Source organism: Bradysia coprophila, unplaced genomic scaffold, assembly GCF_014529535.1.
Source record: "Bradysia coprophila strain Holo2 unplaced genomic scaffold, BU_Bcop_v1 contig_138, whole genome shotgun sequence".
In the NCBI taxonomy this organism is placed as follows: Eukaryota; Metazoa; Arthropoda; class Insecta; order Diptera; family Sciaridae; genus Bradysia; species Bradysia coprophila.
The window spans coordinates 325462-344744 of record NW_023503409.1 but is presented as its reverse complement, the minus strand read 5'-3'; the positions used below and the strand labels follow the sequence as shown (position 1 = coordinate 344744).

The following is a 19283-nucleotide window of genomic DNA, read 5'->3' as shown; positions in this document are numbered from 1 at the left end:
TGAAAATTGAGAGAAAATAGTAGGGGAGAATGTTGTTCTTTCGGTACTAAATTTGGTGAGTGAATGTGACGGTTTTGGTACTACAGGAAGAAAATTTAATTTCCTGGACTATATTTTAACAGCCGCTGCCGTCAATTAAGCCGCAATTGCGCCGTTAGGGACATCGTCTTTTTGACATTACAAATTTTGTTACGAAAAATAAAAATAAAAACAACCGAAATGGAAGTGATATAATCTCAACCAAAAATCGAACAACGATGCCAATATGAATTTCTTAGACCATTTACGGGCCCAATGGTTTGCCGCACTATTCGGATGCATTTTATACACTGCTGCTATTGCAATTTTATTTTGGAATGAGGTACACAAGTGCAACATATTCCTTCCATTTAAATCTGTCCTCTAAAAGGCGAAAAATATTGCAGGGCAGAGCGGTGAATAATGCAATGTCATTAGACGAGGCAATGAGCAATGTATACATTGCGAATGCAAATGATCCCATTGATCCATCACTGGAAGGACGACTGATTCATATTACGGGTAAAATATCAACCGGGGAACCATTAACCGAACCGGATTACGGAATACAAGTGCTAGCCGTCAAACTAAAGAGACGCGTCCAAATGTATCAATGGATTGAAGAAGAAGTGTAAGTTCAGAGAGTTCAGCTGTTTTGCTAGCAGTCGCTGTAATTCTCCCTTAAAACAGGGAATATAAATTCGGCGAAAGCGTAGCCACAATCGAGGGCAATGACCGTACTTACTATTACACAATGGACTGGAGAGACGATATCGTTGATTCTTCAATGTTCTACATTCGGTCCGGACACAATAATCCAACGAAATTCCCGATTCAAACCAGGGTTCAATTGGCAGAACACGTCAGTATCGGTTACTTTGAACTCGGTTCTGCCGTGAAATCGAAGGTTACTCGCTTCATCGAACTAACATCAGATAGTCGTCCGGAGGATCCGTCTGTAAAACTGCATTCAGGACTGTACTATCACTGCAACGATGTGTTCAATCCAGAAGTGGGCGATTTAAGGTAAATGTAACGAATGTGGCGAAGATTTTTACTTGATCGTTAATGATTGCCGTTATAGGATTCAGTTTTCATTCAGTGGATTGGAAGGAACTACGGTAAATCAGAGCTGAAATGCTAGAACGATAATTTGGCTGACGTTTTTCTTGTTCACTTATAGTACACCGTTGTTGGAATGCTTCAGAATGGAAAAATCGTCCCATATCCCACGTCAGTCAACATTAACGTTCTACTGGTTTTTGAAGGCGACCTGACATTAGCGTCGGCACTGAAAGCTGCCCACTATTCATACAAATTGACGACCTGGGGATTCCGGTTCATCGGATTTGTGCTTCTATTTTTCGCTATTACCTGCACAACCGCACTACTTCAAGTACTATGTGAGTAATCCGTTTGAGCATCACATTCGAGATTATCTGGAAACGGTCGATAAGACTCGATATCAGAATTTTGCAGGAATTTCTCGTCATTTGTTTCTTCAATTTCTGTTTTCAGTTTGCCAAAACCGTTTATTGTGGTCGATAATGCCGGACGCTGACCATCCAGTTACAGGAAATCTGATTTTGTCATTTTCAATTGCCCTAGCGGTTACAGCTCTTGCGTGGATTTTTCACAGACCTTGGATAGGATGTAGTATGATATTTGCGGCAATTAGCCCGTTTCTTTTGTGTGCGCGTGGTGTTATTATGTATCAACGAGTGCCATAGGTCTGAGGTTTGATGCTATCATCTCTCAGATGGCATAATAAAACCGCAAATCGAGTCTCTCACTTGGGATTGATTTAATATAAAAAAGAGATACAAAGCAAAGCAACGTAGTGGTTTCATTTGGCCTTATTTGCCATCGCAGTTTCTCGTTCCAATGCCCGTTGTTTCGCTTTTTCATAGATGGGTAACAATTGTCCCTGTTCGCCCAGCATTTTCAACAATTCCACTATCAGAGGCAAGTAATTGTGTTTACGGCGAATGTTCTCCACCTTGTAACGCTTCTTTTTGGCAATATCGTCTTCAATCATCATCCGCAAGCGTGCAACTTCCGATTGTATGGTGTCGGTTTCCATTTCATTGTCCGATGCATTCAATAAACGATCAATTTGACGTTGGTAAATCAATTGTCGATCCTGAAATGAATTTACCGGTCGGTTGTGGAATCGTCAGATCGAATGGAAAAATGAAATTACCGAAACGACAGCCATAAGATTGAAGAGGATTTCGCCTTCGTTGTACTTTTGTATACGTTTCTCGATAATTGGACGAACGCTGTTTAACCATTCTTGGCCTTCGCCGACGGGTCCAAGATCGATTGGTCCTATAGGAAGTTGGAATTTATTTTCACACTGTGAGCACCTGACTTTCTGAATCAGCACTTACCCTCCCTAAGGCCATCGAGTTCGTAAAGTCGTCCATCGATCGGAATGTAGGTAACGAAATGAAAAACGTCTTCGTCTTTATTTGCGGCCTGAATCAAAGAAATTTGCTTTCCACTTTCAGAAAATAATTTAATTATCACAGATATGCACTACCTTGTTGTCCAGTTCAAATAAAGTTTGCCGAGAAAATGAATTGTGCACAGCTCTGATCTGTGATGCATTGCTCAATGTTAGTCCCTTGTTGTACGCATCGAATGACGTGCAAAATTCTTTGAAGTCGGTTAATGTACTGCCAAGCACCAAGTCGGAATGCTTGCAGTTCAATAACAAACTTAAAATCGCCTGCGTAGCACAAGCGTTGTTAATGACCTGTATGAACAATGGGTAATGACACAAAGATCTGTGAATATTCGCAAGGATTCAATTGTCTACCTGTTTCGCAAAGAAAATTTTCTCCAAACGACTATCATGACCCTGCAAGACCGGCCCAGACGCCTCATCATTCTGCACCCATTTGAATAAAAATATCAGACCGTGTATCGGTCTAAAGAACAAAACAAGAGAGTAAAATCGAGACTGTCGACTAAAAAATTAAGATTCTTACTCCAAGTTCTTAAATTGCTCAGCATCTAAAGTCCAAAGTTCTTCGACCTGGACACCATCACAGCCTTAAATGGAAATAAAAATAGTTTCGTTAACCGAACATTTGGTTCTTTCGCCTTTGTCTACAAAATCAACAACAACTACATTTTGTAAACATAACCTCAGTACTAATTGACTTTATGGCTCAAATGCCGAATGAATTATCGAACGTACCAAATTCTCGTATTAACTCCGTAAAAACGCCAGGATCACTTTCGATTAAACACCAATTACCAGCCATTTTTGGAGCTCTTGAGTGTTTGGAATTTTTATAATTAACTTGCAATGAAATTGGATTTTTTTTCTGCAGAATAATGGTAGACACAGTAGTGTTACGGCGGAGACGGCATAAAGACATGTGAGCGGCGACGGTTTGCATGACATTTCATCTACATTACCGACAATCCGTTCTCCGTTACATTTTGAAAATTAATTCGTGCCTACAACTGTACTGAAATAACAGGGTTTAGAATCCTTAGGGTCTGTAATGCATGTAGAAGAAGTAGAAGAAGAAGAAGCTTTTGTTCAATCTTTTAAAAATGGTTAGATCAAATGAAGTAAGAGACTTGACTAGTCTTGGTCCTTAATGTTGAACGCTCAAACGATTTTACATTTACTTTTACTTGAAATTATATTAGTGAAATGTTTATTCGCCCTTTTATATGCATTTCAGCTGAGTAAATGTGCCTGTATTATTGGACACATTTTCGTAAGCGACCCTGTGTCTTTGAACGTATGCTTCGCAGAAAAAACAAGTTGTGTATAGAATCAAATTATACCTTGCATAATCCGCGACTCGGATTCGAGTCATTGGAACTCGATTTTTGATTCGTTGTCTTAGAAGAAGATATACATATGCATTCGGTAAATATTTAGTAGTTGATCGGTTCATTCAAAAAGACCAAGGACACTAGGAACGTTTGTGTGGATGTAAAACCATCAAATTTAATTTTTAATAAAAGAAACATACTAGACTTCCCAGCTAGGCTTGAGTTATCAACCTCTGGTCTCAATTATCATTACATTTAATTGTTAACCCAGTGTGTTCAATGCGCTTTTCACCGTCGAGGGTGCAAAAAAGTGACCTTATTCGATGTATAAAGCTATCGCTGAAGAACGGACTGGTCATGTCGAAAATAAATTTTTCAAATTTTACATCACATAGTTAGTCGATTCTTTGATAAGTTTGCCAATTTAAGGACTGGTAAATCATTAAGGTTTATAAAACAACCAATACACTCTCAAAATATTTATAATTGTAGTTCCAAGAATTTTCTGATTAATTAAAGTTACTACGAGCACTTGGTTTCACTCGAATTCTTAAGACAAAGACACGATATCACTACTTGAGTCATGATATCACTACTTCCATCATGTACACTTCATATCTATGTATGCATGACTGCAGGGGTCGTACTACTCCTTATTTTCCTTATTTTCCTTATTTTTTCACCCGATCTCCTACTGCTAGTAAACAAACCATAGAAATGTAGTTCCTTGTTGTCGATTTTACTGAAGAAAAATATCCACGTGGATTACAGTAATTTTGCTACCTTCCCACTCAATGGGAAGAGCGGTGTTGAAGAAGGGGAGGGAGGGTAGAATTGAAGGTAACGGACGAATGTTTGGAAAGAATTGCCTCTGTCTCACGCTAAAAAGCGCGGTCATACTAAGTCAGTTAAAGCATCGACTTTACAAAAAGTCAGTCTAAGAAACAATCTAACGACAATAGAGCACAGTGGGGGAGGGGGTCCCAAAGTTTCAAAATTTTGGTGGACGCCACTTGTGTGCGACCTGTTGGAGGCTTGAAAAGGTCAATGGAATCTACCTGTTCCAAGTCATCTATGGGAAGAATCATTATTTTATTATTTCACTGATGTACTAAGAGGGAAACTTTCCCAACAAACTATTTGGTGGTAGATCACACAAAAAAACAAGACCTACATAAACTTAAATTCATTTGATCAAATTATTGTGTTGTTTACAAATTTGATATAATTCTGACCTCAAATCTCTACTTCACCTAAAAGAAAATTAAGGAATGTAGCATATTGAGAAATGTACAGTTTTATCCTGAGGTTCAAAACACGACCTACAACCAATGGAATGTTGTAAAGAGCCATAGTCTTATTTTGTGGGTTGTGTGGATTATTTGTATTAATATTTACACGTAAATATTCACAGTCCACAAAATAAACAATTGACATGGTATAAGAAAGTAGCGGTAAGCTAAGGTTAATAATTTCAAATTAACTTTTACTATTAAACCATGGTAATTCATAGGCCGCGTTCAGGAACGAAAAATTCTTCACTGAGTGAGTGAGTTGAGTTAACGCTGTCAAGTTTAACTTTGAGGTTAGATTTCTCACGATGTACTTTGGTCGTGAAAGTTTACCCAGATGTCATGAACGTTTCGTTTCTGAACGTGGCCCATTGCGTTTAAGTGGATTTAAGTGGATTAAATTAGTGTAAAATCGTTGAATATGGGTATGGGAATTTTTGAAAAACTTCGTAATTTTTGATTATGAGCCTAAAAAAGCGTGCAGGGGGTGTGCGTATAAAAAATCATCAAGATTTTTACCCAAAAATTTACTTCCAAGCTCCTTATTTTCTCCTTAATTTCAACCGAAAAATTCCTTATTTTCTCCTTATTTTTTTAAAAAACCTCCTTATTTCCTTAATAAGGCCCGCCATTTTTGCATGACTGCTGACTGCATTAATGATAGATTACAGTACGAGTAATGTAAGTAAGGTATTCCATGTTTTGCTGTGAAGATAAAAGCAGGACGGCGTGTGATTTTTCTTCAGTAAAAAAGTGATCAAATATGCCGAAAATAGTTGGTATTTTCACTATCAATTGATATATAAAAAGCGACCGAATAGTGAAAAAAACCCAACTCTGAATCGCACACACTGCTGTTGATTTTGTGTGTAAATAAGTACAAAAAGGACCGATGGTAAGCACTTTGATAAAGCAAAACAGTTGATTTGATTTGACCTTTAACTACAAGCAACATCGTTTTAATGTGTTTGAGGTTAACATGGTTAACAACTTCGTCGATAAAATAACTCATGGTTTCTAATACGAAATTTGACGATCCGATCGTTTTTCAGAATTAGTTCTATTTTTACCATTTCATGATAAAGTCAAACATTTTTACATTTTTTCAACATAAATGGAACAACGTCTTCTTCTATGGATTTTAATTTTAACAGTGAGTGCAAAATTAGTGCAAACCAAGATGTTTCTGTGTAAGGAAAAGTACGAAACTAGTCAGTGCACTATTCAGAATGTAACGGCTGAAGACAGTAGCATTGAACTGGAATCACCATATTTGTCTTCTCAGAAGATGATAACTGGGTTAACGATACTAAGATCATCTATGGATGGCATTCCACCAATTTCCTCGAATCGTTTGGTCAATCTAAACTATTTGAGATGTGACGGGTTGACGGACATCGAACAACATTCATTTTCTCTATTCAATAATGTGGTAAGGTTGGAGATCTCTCACGGAACATATACAACTTTTAAGGAAAATTTGTTCAGTTCGATGCCTCTATTAACAGAAATGCACGCCAGAGATGGGACTATTAGTGAAATTGAGGACGACGCATTTTTCAATTTGACGAAATTGATTCAGTTGAATCTATCTAACAATACCATCGGCAGAATTACACCGAAAATGTTCAAACCGCTTGAGAGTTTGTTTGCATTGGACTTATCATACAATCAAATCACATGCCTAGATGAAGATTTGTTCCTCAACAATATCAACTTGACTTATTTAAATCTCAATGACAACAAAATCAACATATTGGCTGATCGAATATTTAATCCGCAGAGTAAACTCTACATCGTAAACCTAAGCAGAAATGAATTAACAACCCTAAACACCCAGAATATGGTGAACATTCACGCCGAACATAACCAAATACGACAACTTTTCATCTCTCGCACAGTTGAATACTTAGACGTTTATCGCAATCACATTGAGGATGTGGTCTGTGATGAAATAGATAGCCATCTAACGTACTTGGATATGACAAACAATTCGCTGACGGAACTGGGTTGCATTGGTTCACTCAAAAACTTGGTCACTTTGCGTCTCAACTTAAACAATTTTGGAATATTTAAACAAAGTTCGTTTGCCGCATTAACAGAATTAACCCTATTACAATTGGGCACAACAAACATCAGCATGATAGAGAATGTTGTGTTTACGCACCAAAATAAGCTGCAAACTCTTGTCATTTCGGATAATCGAATGGGAAACAATGCGTTGAAAGTACTTCCGGCTTGGAGAAATTTACTAAGCCTACATGTTCAAGGGAATAATATGACAGAGTTTCCGTACGATACTCTCAAAACGGCACTGCCGAGGCTCAGCGAACTTGGCATCGGGGACAATGATTTCAATCGCACATTTTTGGAACGTGCCGTGAAGAAATTGAATGATGAAAATGTCTTCATCGTCCCTACTGTAGCTTACAAGATGAGGCATCAGCACAGCATTGCTGGAATTGGTTGTGAAGAAACACGAAAAAATGGAACAGCAGCTTCAGGTTCTCTTTCAAGTACGTGAATTGATAGCCAAAATCAAATTTAATTATTTAATTTGCTGTGTAAGTTGGACAGAGCAAAAAAATTAATACAATTATGAGGTTCTTTTCTTGATTCTTCTTGAGATTTTTATAGGATGTCTACTATTCATTAGGACCTTTATCAATACAGGCTATCGTCACATCTAAATCATTTCAGAATGTATTGGAATCGGATGTATGAAATCATCAATTCTTTTTTCTGAGGCCATCACAATTATTTATTTGGAATAACTATACTGCTGGTATCATTATGTTTCCAGTCTGAAAGGTTAATCAATGTATATCGGTGAACGGAATGACGATTCACCATGAAAAATTATCTTACTGCCTGCCCCATGCGAAATTTGACTATAACATATCAATTACCTCCCTGCGACAATGATCCATTACATCATGAGTATTTTTGCTTCACTTTTCGTGAATTCTCGTGTGAAGAAGGCAGTAAACCAGAATGCATTGTATGCTGCTAATTAGTACATGAGGTAACATGAGGACACCCACAAACTTACTTGTGACTTTTTCAGCAACTTGCTAGGGTAACTGTTTTTCGACAAGAGTGTAGTTGTAATTTGAACTTTGCATTTTACTTCAACCTGTCAGATACGGCTATTCATTTGTTATCAATAACGACGACAAAAATAATGACAAGCTCTGCTGTAATCTACTATTAATGTGTAGGCATCCTGTACGTTGTATTTACATTGTCTGCGATGAGAATGTAAATGAAATTTACATGTGTGATTTTTCGATGACTTACATGCTTTGCGCGATCATTTACATGCGTTGGTCGGTCATTTTTCGATGATTTTGTTTATGTTTTCACTTCTCACAAACCACGATATAAATTGGAATTTACGTAGGCAAAAGTATTTTTTGGTACACGTGCCATCGATACAATTAAGAAAACACTAAAATCACAACTGAATTTATGATTTGAAACAACAAAATCAAAATTTTTCATTGATACTGAGACTTACAACAAACAAAAAGTCAAAAAATATGACCGAAATGGCGTACACATCCGATGCCTACTAAATGAAAATGAAATTTTAGTTCAATATGGTTAGAAGTGGAAAGGTTCCGAAATGCTGTTTTATGCAAAATTGTTTCGTAGTTTTCATCTTAGACAATGTAAATACAACGCACAGGATGCCTACACATTAAAGAACAGTACAGAAGAGCCTATGTGAATGAGTAATACATGTGTGCGAAATTAGGCGGTTTGCCTTCGGCTCACACGCCGCAAACATCGCACACATGTATTACTCATTTACATAGGCTCTGCTGTAATCTACTATTACGTGTTACGGCATGTTTCATTTTCATTTACATTGCCTAATCACGTAAAGCATTGTACTTACGAAGTTCCAAGTTATTATTTGACAAGCAGGGGAATACAGCCCTCCCCTACTTCGAGTCGGGCTGTAACACCCCACTTATCAAATTCACAACTTGGAACCTCGCAAATAATATACTAATATATAGAAAAATGCATGTTAAAAAAATTGAAGTACAAGATTTGAAAAATACTGGTCATATGCTTGTCGTCTGCAACAGGTTACCTTCGTATCTAATAGGTATTCAGGACCTCTTGAATTCCTAGACAACTTCGTAATTTTGAGAAAGAACCTCAATAGAATTTCTTAAAAATGTCAGAAATGTGAGATATTTTGATGATTTTCAACAAAGAAACAGACTGTTGTTGCCAGTAAAGAGATCTGCCCTCAAGTCACCATTCAGTAATTCCATCAAAATGTAACTTTTAAACAAAGAACCGACTCAGTAGATGTCCAAAATATTGTGCAAACACACGAGATTTTAAATAAACGTTTATTAAAACAATTACAAAAGAATTTGTGATAAGCGTGTTGTTTGCTCCTCCTTCAAGGCGACATTATCCAAACGTTCTTTTTCCCACCTCTTTCGTTACTCATCAGTATTCTTGGGCTGTTCGGTGGGTTCGGTGGTTGGTACGCTTTTGTATCGATAGGCAAGGATCATAAAGATAATCATGTCCACGAACATCAGTCCAGCGAATAAGAAAAATTCATGCGCCTGTGACGAAACAAATCCACGAATTTCAATAAAAGAACATTTTACATTGAGGATCGTAAGACTCAGTGACTTATTTTTGGCCAACATATTCTGTAATTCGATTTTTCACTGTGAAGTGATTTTTGGCCAAATGACGTTTGCTACATTTTTCGCACTTGGTCAAGGATGTGCCTTCGAATTAAGGAATGTCTTGGCCAAAAAATGACGTCTTATCAAAATTTGCTATTTTACCTGCGAACTAAAACCTCTAGCTCCAATGATAATTATGTCAATCACATTACCGAAGGCAACCGTCAACAACCAACATGACTGCAACACAGATTTCATACTAACTGGCGCCTCAGCATAGGAAAATGCTAAACCAGTTACGGAATACATAACTTCTCCCAATGTCATAATGATGTACTGTGGTAGAAGCCAAAGCATGTGCATGGAATTTGGTTCAGATATAACAACATCCTTTGAAATGTATTCGCCAGTCGGAGTCTCTCGCAAAAACAAAGTATTAACCGCTCCTTGGGTTATTACGTAAGACTCAACAAAACTACCAATTTCAATTTCATACGTTGACGATACCAGTTGAATAAGATCCCTTTCAGTTGTGTTTCCTTCGAATCTAACCAATCTATCGGGATGCACAACATCAGTGACCTTGAGCGACACCGTATTAGCTGAATTGACCAATATTCGAAGCAATGGATCACCAGTTCGGGATTTATTCGGGTCATCTTCGTATTCGTAAATTTCGCTCTGTCGAGTCATGAAATAGCTCATCGCCAATTCCGATCCTAAATGGAAAGTGCCTCGGAATTCTGGACATTCGGCATTCGTTTGTGTTGGAGTCATTACGTATGTAAAATTGGATCTCTCCGTAACGTCAATGTATTTATCTTCGTAGGCATCCATTGCGGGCAATGGGAAAGTCTCATCCGCACCGTGAATGGACGTTTGAATGTTATACGCACACGGTAGACCGTTAAATATTCTCAATTGACTTTGACCGACTCCGGGCAAAACGGGATAAGTTTTCTCTAATTGCAGTTCAACAATGGCTGAACAGAGAAAAGCAACTCCAGCCAGAATGCCGCCCAGCGTCAATTTTTGTAGTGGACGTCGAACGCCAATTTTCGACAGCAGTGGATAGAAGAGCACATCGTACAATGGAATGAATACCAAAATTAACAGTGGATTTACGACTTGCATTTGATCAGGTTTTATTTCGTAACTTCCGATGAAACCCATCATTCTTGTTGCCTGGAATGTCCATCTGGATCCTTGCTGATCGAATAAAGACCAGAACACTGGCAACGGAATGTACAATACGAGAACGTTGAGGAGAACTTTTACTTCATTTACTAGTTGCTGGCCATGTTTTTCAACAGCATAGTCTAGCCAATGAGCTTTTGGATTTGTCTTTCTTTCTTTCATTTTTCTAGAAATTGCGTGCTAGAATATCGAACGAGTGTTAGGAATTGATTGTATTGAAATCAGCGGATTTATCATACTTACGCCAATACAGCTAGACACTTTCACCAACATGTTTCCCGCGGGTGGGGTGACCTTGTACAATCGCTTACCAGCGAAGAAAATTACTGAAAATTTTCAATTTGATGAAATTATATGAATTCGTCACAGACCTAATCTGAGCTTACTAATTGAGAGAACCATTAACGCTCCAGGCACACCAAATGCCAACGAATAGCAATCGTCATCTTGGAAGCACTTAACATCGGACCGAAGAATCGGAGTGATCAAAGTTGAAATGAACGATCCCAAATTAATTGTGAAATAGAAAAGCGAAAAGAACGTGAGCATATATTTGGCCTGTTCAGGCATCTTAAATTGATCTCCACCAAAAGCAGCGACGCACGGTTTGATACCACCGGATCCAAGAGCCTTTTAACATAAAATTTACATTAATTATAGCAGAGGGTGTTGTCATAAATTGAAGAATGAAACATACCACGAGCAATAACGCAACTATGGTGAACTCCCTATAACAAAGAATTTTTATTTAAAAAAAAAACGTTCAACTGACTTCAATGATTTCATTCCTTTACCTTCCCGGAATATTTAAATCAGGCATAGCAGTTAACGACATTAATATACTACCGCAAGAGTATACCATTGACAAAAATAAAATGGTTTTAAACTTGCCCAACCAACTGTCGGATAAAATGGCACCCAGTACGGAAAAGAAGTAGACTAGCGTTGTGAATAGATGATAAATAATGGTAGCTGTATCGTCATCCCAAAATAATTTCCTTGTCAAATACAACACCAAAACCGCTATATTAATGGAAATATCATTTATCAGATCATTTAATTAAAGTTTTTCTTATTGCTAAAAGTGATAGTAAATAATTGATAGACGTACTTCTCATTCCATAGTACATGAATCTTTCACAAAATTCATTACTGATGATGAAGAAAATAGATTTAGGATATGGATATTTCTGAAAATAAATTTTTTATTTTTAAAACAAATTTTTCCTCAAACCAGTTGACACGAAAACTTGAACCCATTTAAAAGTAACGATTCATTCACTGGCTACATTTGCGAAAATCGTTTTTTTTTTCTCAACAAAGGTTCAAGGTTTTACGATTCAACAATATACATCTAAGTTTCAACTAATTTTTATCAAATCTAATTACCGTAGTGCTCGTCTCCGGATCGGTGGTTCCCTCGGCAATTTCATTGTTATTCAAATTTTGATCGGATTTTTCTGAAAGTGAATTTTAAACTTGAATCGATGGAAGCATTGACTGTTCTTTTTAAATTTTAAGTTTCATCTTATATCGAATTGCCGTCTGTTTTGGGAGATTTCATTTTAATTCTGAACAAGAAAAAAATATTCGCATCAACATCGTATTGATGAATCTTGTAATATTGTGAATGACCTCTTACTGCTTACTGGGGAACTCTAGCTACCGCTACTGGCAACTCATTCATCCCTACCAAATAGAGACTGGTCATTCAAAAATATGAGATGTGTAACCAAAGTATATAAACCCCGAAGGTAATACAAATCCTCAGCGGATCAAAGAAATTTTGGATCAGTTTAATTCAGGTGTGGGGTGTCATTTACTTTCGGTGCCACGAAGCTCAATTTCAACATTTTCACTTACTACCTTGTGGTCTTACTAACGCTAATGCTAACGCTAAGTGGAAATTATAATTACGCTTAATTCAACTTTGATCTTCGCTTCTATAAAACTGATCTGTAAATCATAGCGCTTTTCGACTCTATATCATTCTACGTTGCGTACCACACGTAATCCTCCAATCCTCGGATTGATAATAAATGATCCATTCGTAATCAAATTGACATAATTTATTAACTATGAGGCAATGATAACGATAACAATGTTTCCCAATAAAAGTCCACAAGAGAACCATATACTGTATCCATTCCATATTGATAATGATTAGTCGTCATTGATTGATGTTTAATTGTTTTAATATTAACAAAAGATAATCACGCAAAAATAAAGAAGATAAATCGATAATATTCATTGTCTGCTCGATAGATATATCCATGCGTAATTACAGTACATAGCAGCAAACCAATTTTAATTACATAGTACATACACTAAATAGATATAGTAGTCCAAACTAATCACATCAATGTTCGAATTTATAATAAAAAACATGTTTCTAATAATTATTCATTAATGTTTGCTTATCTGTAAAGATTATGTAAGTATTTTTGCGGCTTATAAGCAAATGAGACTAACGCAAGCCTACGATAATCACGTACATATACGAAGTAAAGCTTTTCGCTTTATCTTATTCCACTTTTTCCACACACTTTGATCTTGATGTAATTGATCAAAATAAATGCAAAGAAATGAAGAGAGTTATATTTAAACAATAATTTCCAAATTACGATAACATGGAGATAAAAAGAAGAAGAAATCAACATAATCTAAGCAGTTTCAAAAAGTTTGAAATTCAGACAGATTGAAATAGTACATTAATTACCAATGGGACCAATTATGTAAATGGTACTTCTTCCGTGAAGCCGAGGTCGTTAAATACACAAGAAGTCATTTCCATGGTTTGCTCTACTGCTAAGTAAGGCATTTTGCTCAAAAACGTGAGGTAAAGTTCACTATAGCTCACGTTTTTGAGTAATAGTGGTACGCTAGTTGGTTGTGGAATTAGTACTATTTATTTCAATATTTTTATATAATTATAATCTTTTAACAGAATCGTATCAATAAACATAGCTAACGCCGACCCGTACGAAACACCTATTCGTATCAAAAGCCTTTAATGTGAAACTCTTCATTTCTCTTACTTCATTTTCTTCTCTGCTGAAAAACTATTCTTCCTTTTAAATCACTTACATTATCCACTCTTTGCCTTGTTATCATATACAATTAAATTGCCGGAGGCAATATAGACAGCCCCGTACGAAGTCAAATTTCATAAATTCCTATTTAAACAGCTATATACCGCTATATTTACCTATATTTCACTGTAAATAAACATTTCACAGAGGAATATGCTATTATATAGCTCTATATGCCTGTATATAGCTCAATATAGCTGTATATAGATGTCCATATATGGAATCCCTGGAACCCCTCACACTTAACACATTATTTCCATGTTAACAGAAACTCTCTAAGCATCATTTTTCCCACTTTATATCACTTTTAATAAAATCCAATATGGCCGCCGGCAGCCATTTTGTTAGGAAACCGAAAATAGTACCGACGCCTTACATTTGTTAATACCTTTCAAACAAAAAAAAATCATGAAATTCGGTCAAAATTTACTCGAGATATTGACAAAATACTCCACGTTCACTGTACGGCCGAGTAGCCAGATAAGAGTTCACTCCAAGAGACCTAGCTCACGCTCCGGAGAACATAATTTCATAAACTTTTTTTTCCCTGATTGGTACGGTCAATACCTATCTAATAAAGCTAAAACGAACGAAATATGTTCAAATTTGGCCGACCTACAAGCAAAAACTGCTTGCCGCCCTGTGCCTGTTCCACACCAAGGGGTCTAACTCACGAGTCGGTCATCCGATTTCCATAAACTTTTTGTCGATCGGTATTGTAAATACCTTTTATTTGACGTATCACTTACAAGTTTAATGTTTAAATGTCCGGAGATATCTTCGAAAAACCGTAAAGCACTTATTGGGCCACAGCTCGGGAGGGGTCGATCCAAAATCACTCATCTTCGAACTTAGCCTGTCTTTTGACATTACCAAACGGAAAAAAAAAGAATTTTCAAAATCGGATGCGTTTTACTCAAGTTATCGTGCAGACAGACAGACGGACATTTTTTTTCTCGCGGATTTGGCATCTCTAGACAACCACAATAGGTTTCCCCTTACTCATGGAGTCCAATTCGACGTGTTACAAACGTATGCGTAAACCTATAAGACCCCAGTATTTCGTACGGGTCTAAAAATTGCTCTGAAGTATGATGAACCTAGCTATATTTACGTTAATACGTTTTTCAACTCTATCCACGCTATTTAAAAAAAATGTGAATTAATTTTTAGTCTAATTATAATAATATTGCATCTCTATAAGCATTCAAATTAATTCAACATTTTTCAGAAATTCTATGCAAGGAAAACCACAAATTAATAATGTATCAAGTAAGTAGTTAAATAAAGATAAGGCAATTGATTTTTCATTGTGACAACGATGTTCTATTTTTATGATTTTTTGATTTTTTTGGACGCTTGAGAAAGTTTTTTTCTCGAAGAATTTGCTTTTTGGAGCCACAGTGAGCCACTGATGATGATCTTGATTTGAGATCGAAATATGTGGCGAATAAATTGGTTTTTTCTGAGCTATTCCAACTTTCAATTTTAAATTCATATTTCAAACTTATTCTCAAATTCGAAATTTGCTGTGAAAGAATCATATGAATTGGATGCAATAATGTGAGTCACATATTAAATATTTGATGATTACTGTTCAACGAACTATTAATGAAGGGCATATTGGTAAATTACCGAATTAATTTTTTGGTAAATTAAGAAAATTTTCGTCAAATATCGGTAATCTTCTGTAAATTTCAGTAAATCCGGCAAATGAATTTATCAATAATACGCCTTGGTTTAATGTACATACTAATTAATATTTATTAATAGTAAATGTACTGAGTACTGATCGTTTTCTATTAATTACACTTTGTCTGCTCCCGCGTGTAGACAATAAAAATAATCACTGGCTTCGAATATCTCTTTCTGATCAGTGATTGGGAAGCAGACAGTCTGTGCCAAACACTTAATATAATCTACTTTTATCTTCCTCTTAATATTAAGAAAATGAACTGGTTCTTTATAATATTACGTTCGTTTTGTTCTGATTTGCAACTTCCCATAAACTTAATTTGTTTTGTTGATGGAGTAACAAAGAATTAAATTTCGCAAATCTTCGAGCACATCTATAGTCACGTGTGTGATAGTATTATTCCGTAACTGAAGTGGTTTCAATACAAAATCTTCCGACTCGTTAATGAACAAGTAGTAGCTGACAGTTCACGGAATTGTTATTTATATTGCCACAATATGAATTAACTCAAGTAGTAATTTAGTTAACAATTTCCAAAGATATGCTATCATGTAAGTGGTACTAATAAATAAAGTTTTTTTTTTAATAAGGTCGTTGAACATTTTATCGTTGGCTTAACATCGTGTATAGAAGCATAAGGTATAAGGTATGTACATGGTTTGAAGTGCTGTTATCTCACTACCTTTAATTTTTCTTGCATAATTTCGATTATTACAATTGCGGTCAGTTAAAAAGCAATAAAAATTGCAAAATTTTGTTTTTTTTAATGTAATTTACTAAACTAAATCAATAAAATGAACAAGAAAGTAAACCAGTTGTAAAGAAGAGCAATGAAGACAGTCTATAAGAGTATAGTTAACCATTGTGTTAAAAAAGTGAAAGACAAACGATTCAATTAGCGCGCAATGAAAGCAGAAAAAGAAATCAACCACACTTGTATGGCTGATTAAAGTACGAATCGCTAGAATAGAAGTATATTGTGATTGGTAATGTAAAATTAACAATAATTTCATAAATACTGCGTTCATAAAGAAATAATGCGTCTCAAGTGTCAGTAGTAAAACAATAAACAATAATAGAAATGTTGCCATAGTATATATGCCGTATGGATTTTCTAGCTTCGATAAGATTTATCAGAGTCAATTGATGTATTTCAAGTTTCGTGCATTATCAACAAGTCAAAGTCAACTTTCCGCGAAATGAAGCTCTAGACAATAGCACTTTATACAATCAGTTCAAATAACCACTGCGCTGTTTCATATACTTTCACTAGTTGGTCTGGAAGCCAGTAAAACCATCATTAATAAAACGACTATTTCATATTTGGAATCTTGAATAAAAATAATTCTGAGAGAAAATCCTATCTTGACTGTTGGGACATTATGAACTTCATTGTAATTGAATTCGGACACTGATATCGTATCTTTAATTACACATTTTCTTCACATTTATGCATTTTTTACTGCACTATCCATATAGGAAAATCGTATTACGAACTGATCCTGATCCTCTGTTGAATCGTATTTGAAACTTGTAACCTGGGTTCCGGTTTTTAGCTGGAAATACGATCGCTTTTTTTTTCTTTTTTACGATCGCTGGGAACGAAAAAAAGACACTCTCGTACTGGAAGAGAAAATTTCTGTTTTAAGAGTTGTTTTGGTTTGTAAATGATTCCACAAAAAGTTGTTTAACAAATGAACATCTAGATTTTCTATTTTAGTAGATTTTCTTATGGAATCAATTACAAACCACAAAAACTCTAAAATTAGAAATTAGAATTGCAGTTTTCTCTTCATGTAGTTAACAATTGTTGTTCCAAATGATATCCTGCCCTTCTTTAAAAAAAAAGAATTATAAAAATCTACAATCCCGTCAACGGTCACCACACAGACAAACTTATAAGCAGTTTCTTTAAAAATCTGTAACCTATTCTCATTGAGATGCGTTTCATTCGATTCGTAAATTACAATTAATCACGATCCGAATGCTGAATTGTTAAACTGTTAATTGTTTTAATAATTACCATTATCGTTCGTCATAGTTTGAAGTGATTCACTTTAACATAAAATAAATTTATTGTTCTAACGTATAGTTATCTCAGGTATTTCCAGCACATAACACCAATGTCTAAGAAATTAATGGTATACCTATATAATCACAGTCTTTACTATATTATTAACATTAATTGACCGAGTTAAGCACAACTTTGTAAATAATATGAAAGTGAAATAATCTCTTTTAAAATGCAATTAATACAATCTGAGCACACGACAGCGACCACTGACCGCACAACTAGTAGTTATTGATCAAGTAAAACAATTTTTTTTTTCAAGACGGTCTCTGCACAGTGCAAAGCAATTGATTATACCATTCGATCGAAACAGTGAACAACAAGTGAGGACGATATGACTGAACAAAAAATTACATCTTTTCAACAACTTATCGTTTAACTGATGAAGTGGATATTGATATGATATAAAAGTTTATTTTTTACCTGTAATACGTATACTTGTTATATAGACATTACATATACACAAATCTGCTCAATCAACTCATCAGTCACATGTGTTTGTATATATCTATCTGTCTATATATAAAAGCGTAAAAAGTGTACTTAAAATCTTTGCACGAGCTATCAGTGCATTTGAAAAGCTACAAGTTAAGTTTGAGTAGCCAATCTTGAACGACTTTCCGAAGTTGCTTAGGACTCCCAAGAAGATTACACTAACGGATCATTGAAACGACTACAGAGTCCATGTCTAAATATATGCACGCAAGTCATCTCAAAGCTTTTAAAAGCTTTTTTATAATATTAGTACAAAAGCTAGATAAGCGCTATGTATAGATAAAACCAAGTATATGATCAAATTATGGGTTAGGATAGTAGAAAATCTTGGCAAATTATACCCTGTGTCTGTCGATCAATTTTCTCTCTTTTAATCATAATACTGATAACTACAGTACGTGCTCCCAATAAATTTATTAATAGAGCTCTAATACGCACAGAGACAATACGGATCGTATCAACGTCCAGTGCTTTGATCGTATACATAACATATTATGAATGTCATAGACGATTAGTGTCACAGTTCTTTGTTTTTGAATACAAAATTTGTATCCAACCAGATTCAGTTCAAATCTATTGAGCATATTTTAAGAAAATAAACCATTCGCAATTAAGTAGATTATGTCAATAGAAATGCAAATAAAATAAGAGTGTTTATCTTAAACGTACCTTGGACACGGTCTGACTGGGCAATTGTGATCATTTTGAGCGGCTGACGTTATCAATATTCAATATACAGAGCAAAAGTTTTGTCGAAAATAGATGAGATTCATTCGTTCCAAAATAACAACACATTGAAAGCTGTTAAATTCAGAGCACTAGATGAACTGACATTAAACAAATGATTAAAAAATCTCAAGGTAGAAAGAACTATACCTAGCTGACAAAGTTGAAGCTTTGAACCAAGATCTATTGAAATGTACAAGGACTCGGAAGTCGAAACATTCAGCT

At 35.5% G+C, this 19283-nt stretch overlaps 3 protein-coding genes across 4 annotated transcripts; 1 reads left to right on the top strand and 2 right to left on the bottom strand.

The window, feature by feature from the left end:
- The first annotated feature begins 171 nt into the window (after positions 1 to 171).
- On the top strand, positions 172 to 1854 carry LOC119073157 (transmembrane protein 43 homolog). Its single transcript, XM_037178459.1, has 6 exons — positions 172 to 361; positions 426 to 649; positions 709 to 1044; positions 1103 to 1139; positions 1202 to 1421; positions 1537 to 1854. Exons 1-6 carry the CDS (start codon positions 266 to 268, stop codon positions 1746 to 1748), a joined length of 1125 nt encoding a protein of 374 aa, XP_037034354.1. The 5' UTR covers positions 172 to 265; the 3' UTR covers positions 1749 to 1854.
- Positions 1801 to 3376, bottom strand: LOC119073161 (ubiquitin carboxyl-terminal hydrolase isozyme L5-like). Its single transcript, XM_037178462.1, has 7 exons — positions 3227 to 3376; positions 3015 to 3078; positions 2843 to 2954; positions 2564 to 2779; positions 2412 to 2499; positions 2222 to 2349; positions 1801 to 2161 (listed from the first exon to the last, which is right to left on the bottom strand). Exons 1-7 carry the CDS (start codon positions 3291 to 3293, stop codon positions 1865 to 1867), a joined length of 972 nt encoding a protein of 323 aa, XP_037034357.1. The 5' UTR covers positions 3294 to 3376; the 3' UTR covers positions 1801 to 1864.
- Positions 3377 to 9579: 6203 nt separating this feature from the next.
- Positions 9580 to 19050, bottom strand: LOC119073148 (peptide transporter family 1-like). 2 transcript variants are annotated; one of them, XM_037178448.1, is made up of 9 exons: positions 19002 to 19050; positions 12368 to 12438; positions 12090 to 12168; positions 11773 to 12001; positions 11676 to 11706; positions 11365 to 11608; positions 11222 to 11304; positions 9944 to 11158; positions 9580 to 9712 (listed from the first exon to the last, which is right to left on the bottom strand). In XM_037178448.1, the coding sequence occupies exons 1-9, from the start codon at positions 19033 to 19035 to the stop codon at positions 9584 to 9586; spliced, it is 2115 nt and encodes a 704-aa protein (XP_037034343.1). In that variant the 5' UTR covers positions 19036 to 19050; the 3' UTR covers positions 9580 to 9583. The 2 variants fall into 2 exon arrangements, with proteins under 2 accessions (XP_037034343.1, XP_037034344.1); XM_037178449.1 differs by lacking the exon at positions 19002 to 19050 and adding an exon at positions 17790 to 18175.
- Between the last annotated feature and the right edge of the window lie 233 nt (positions 19051 to 19283).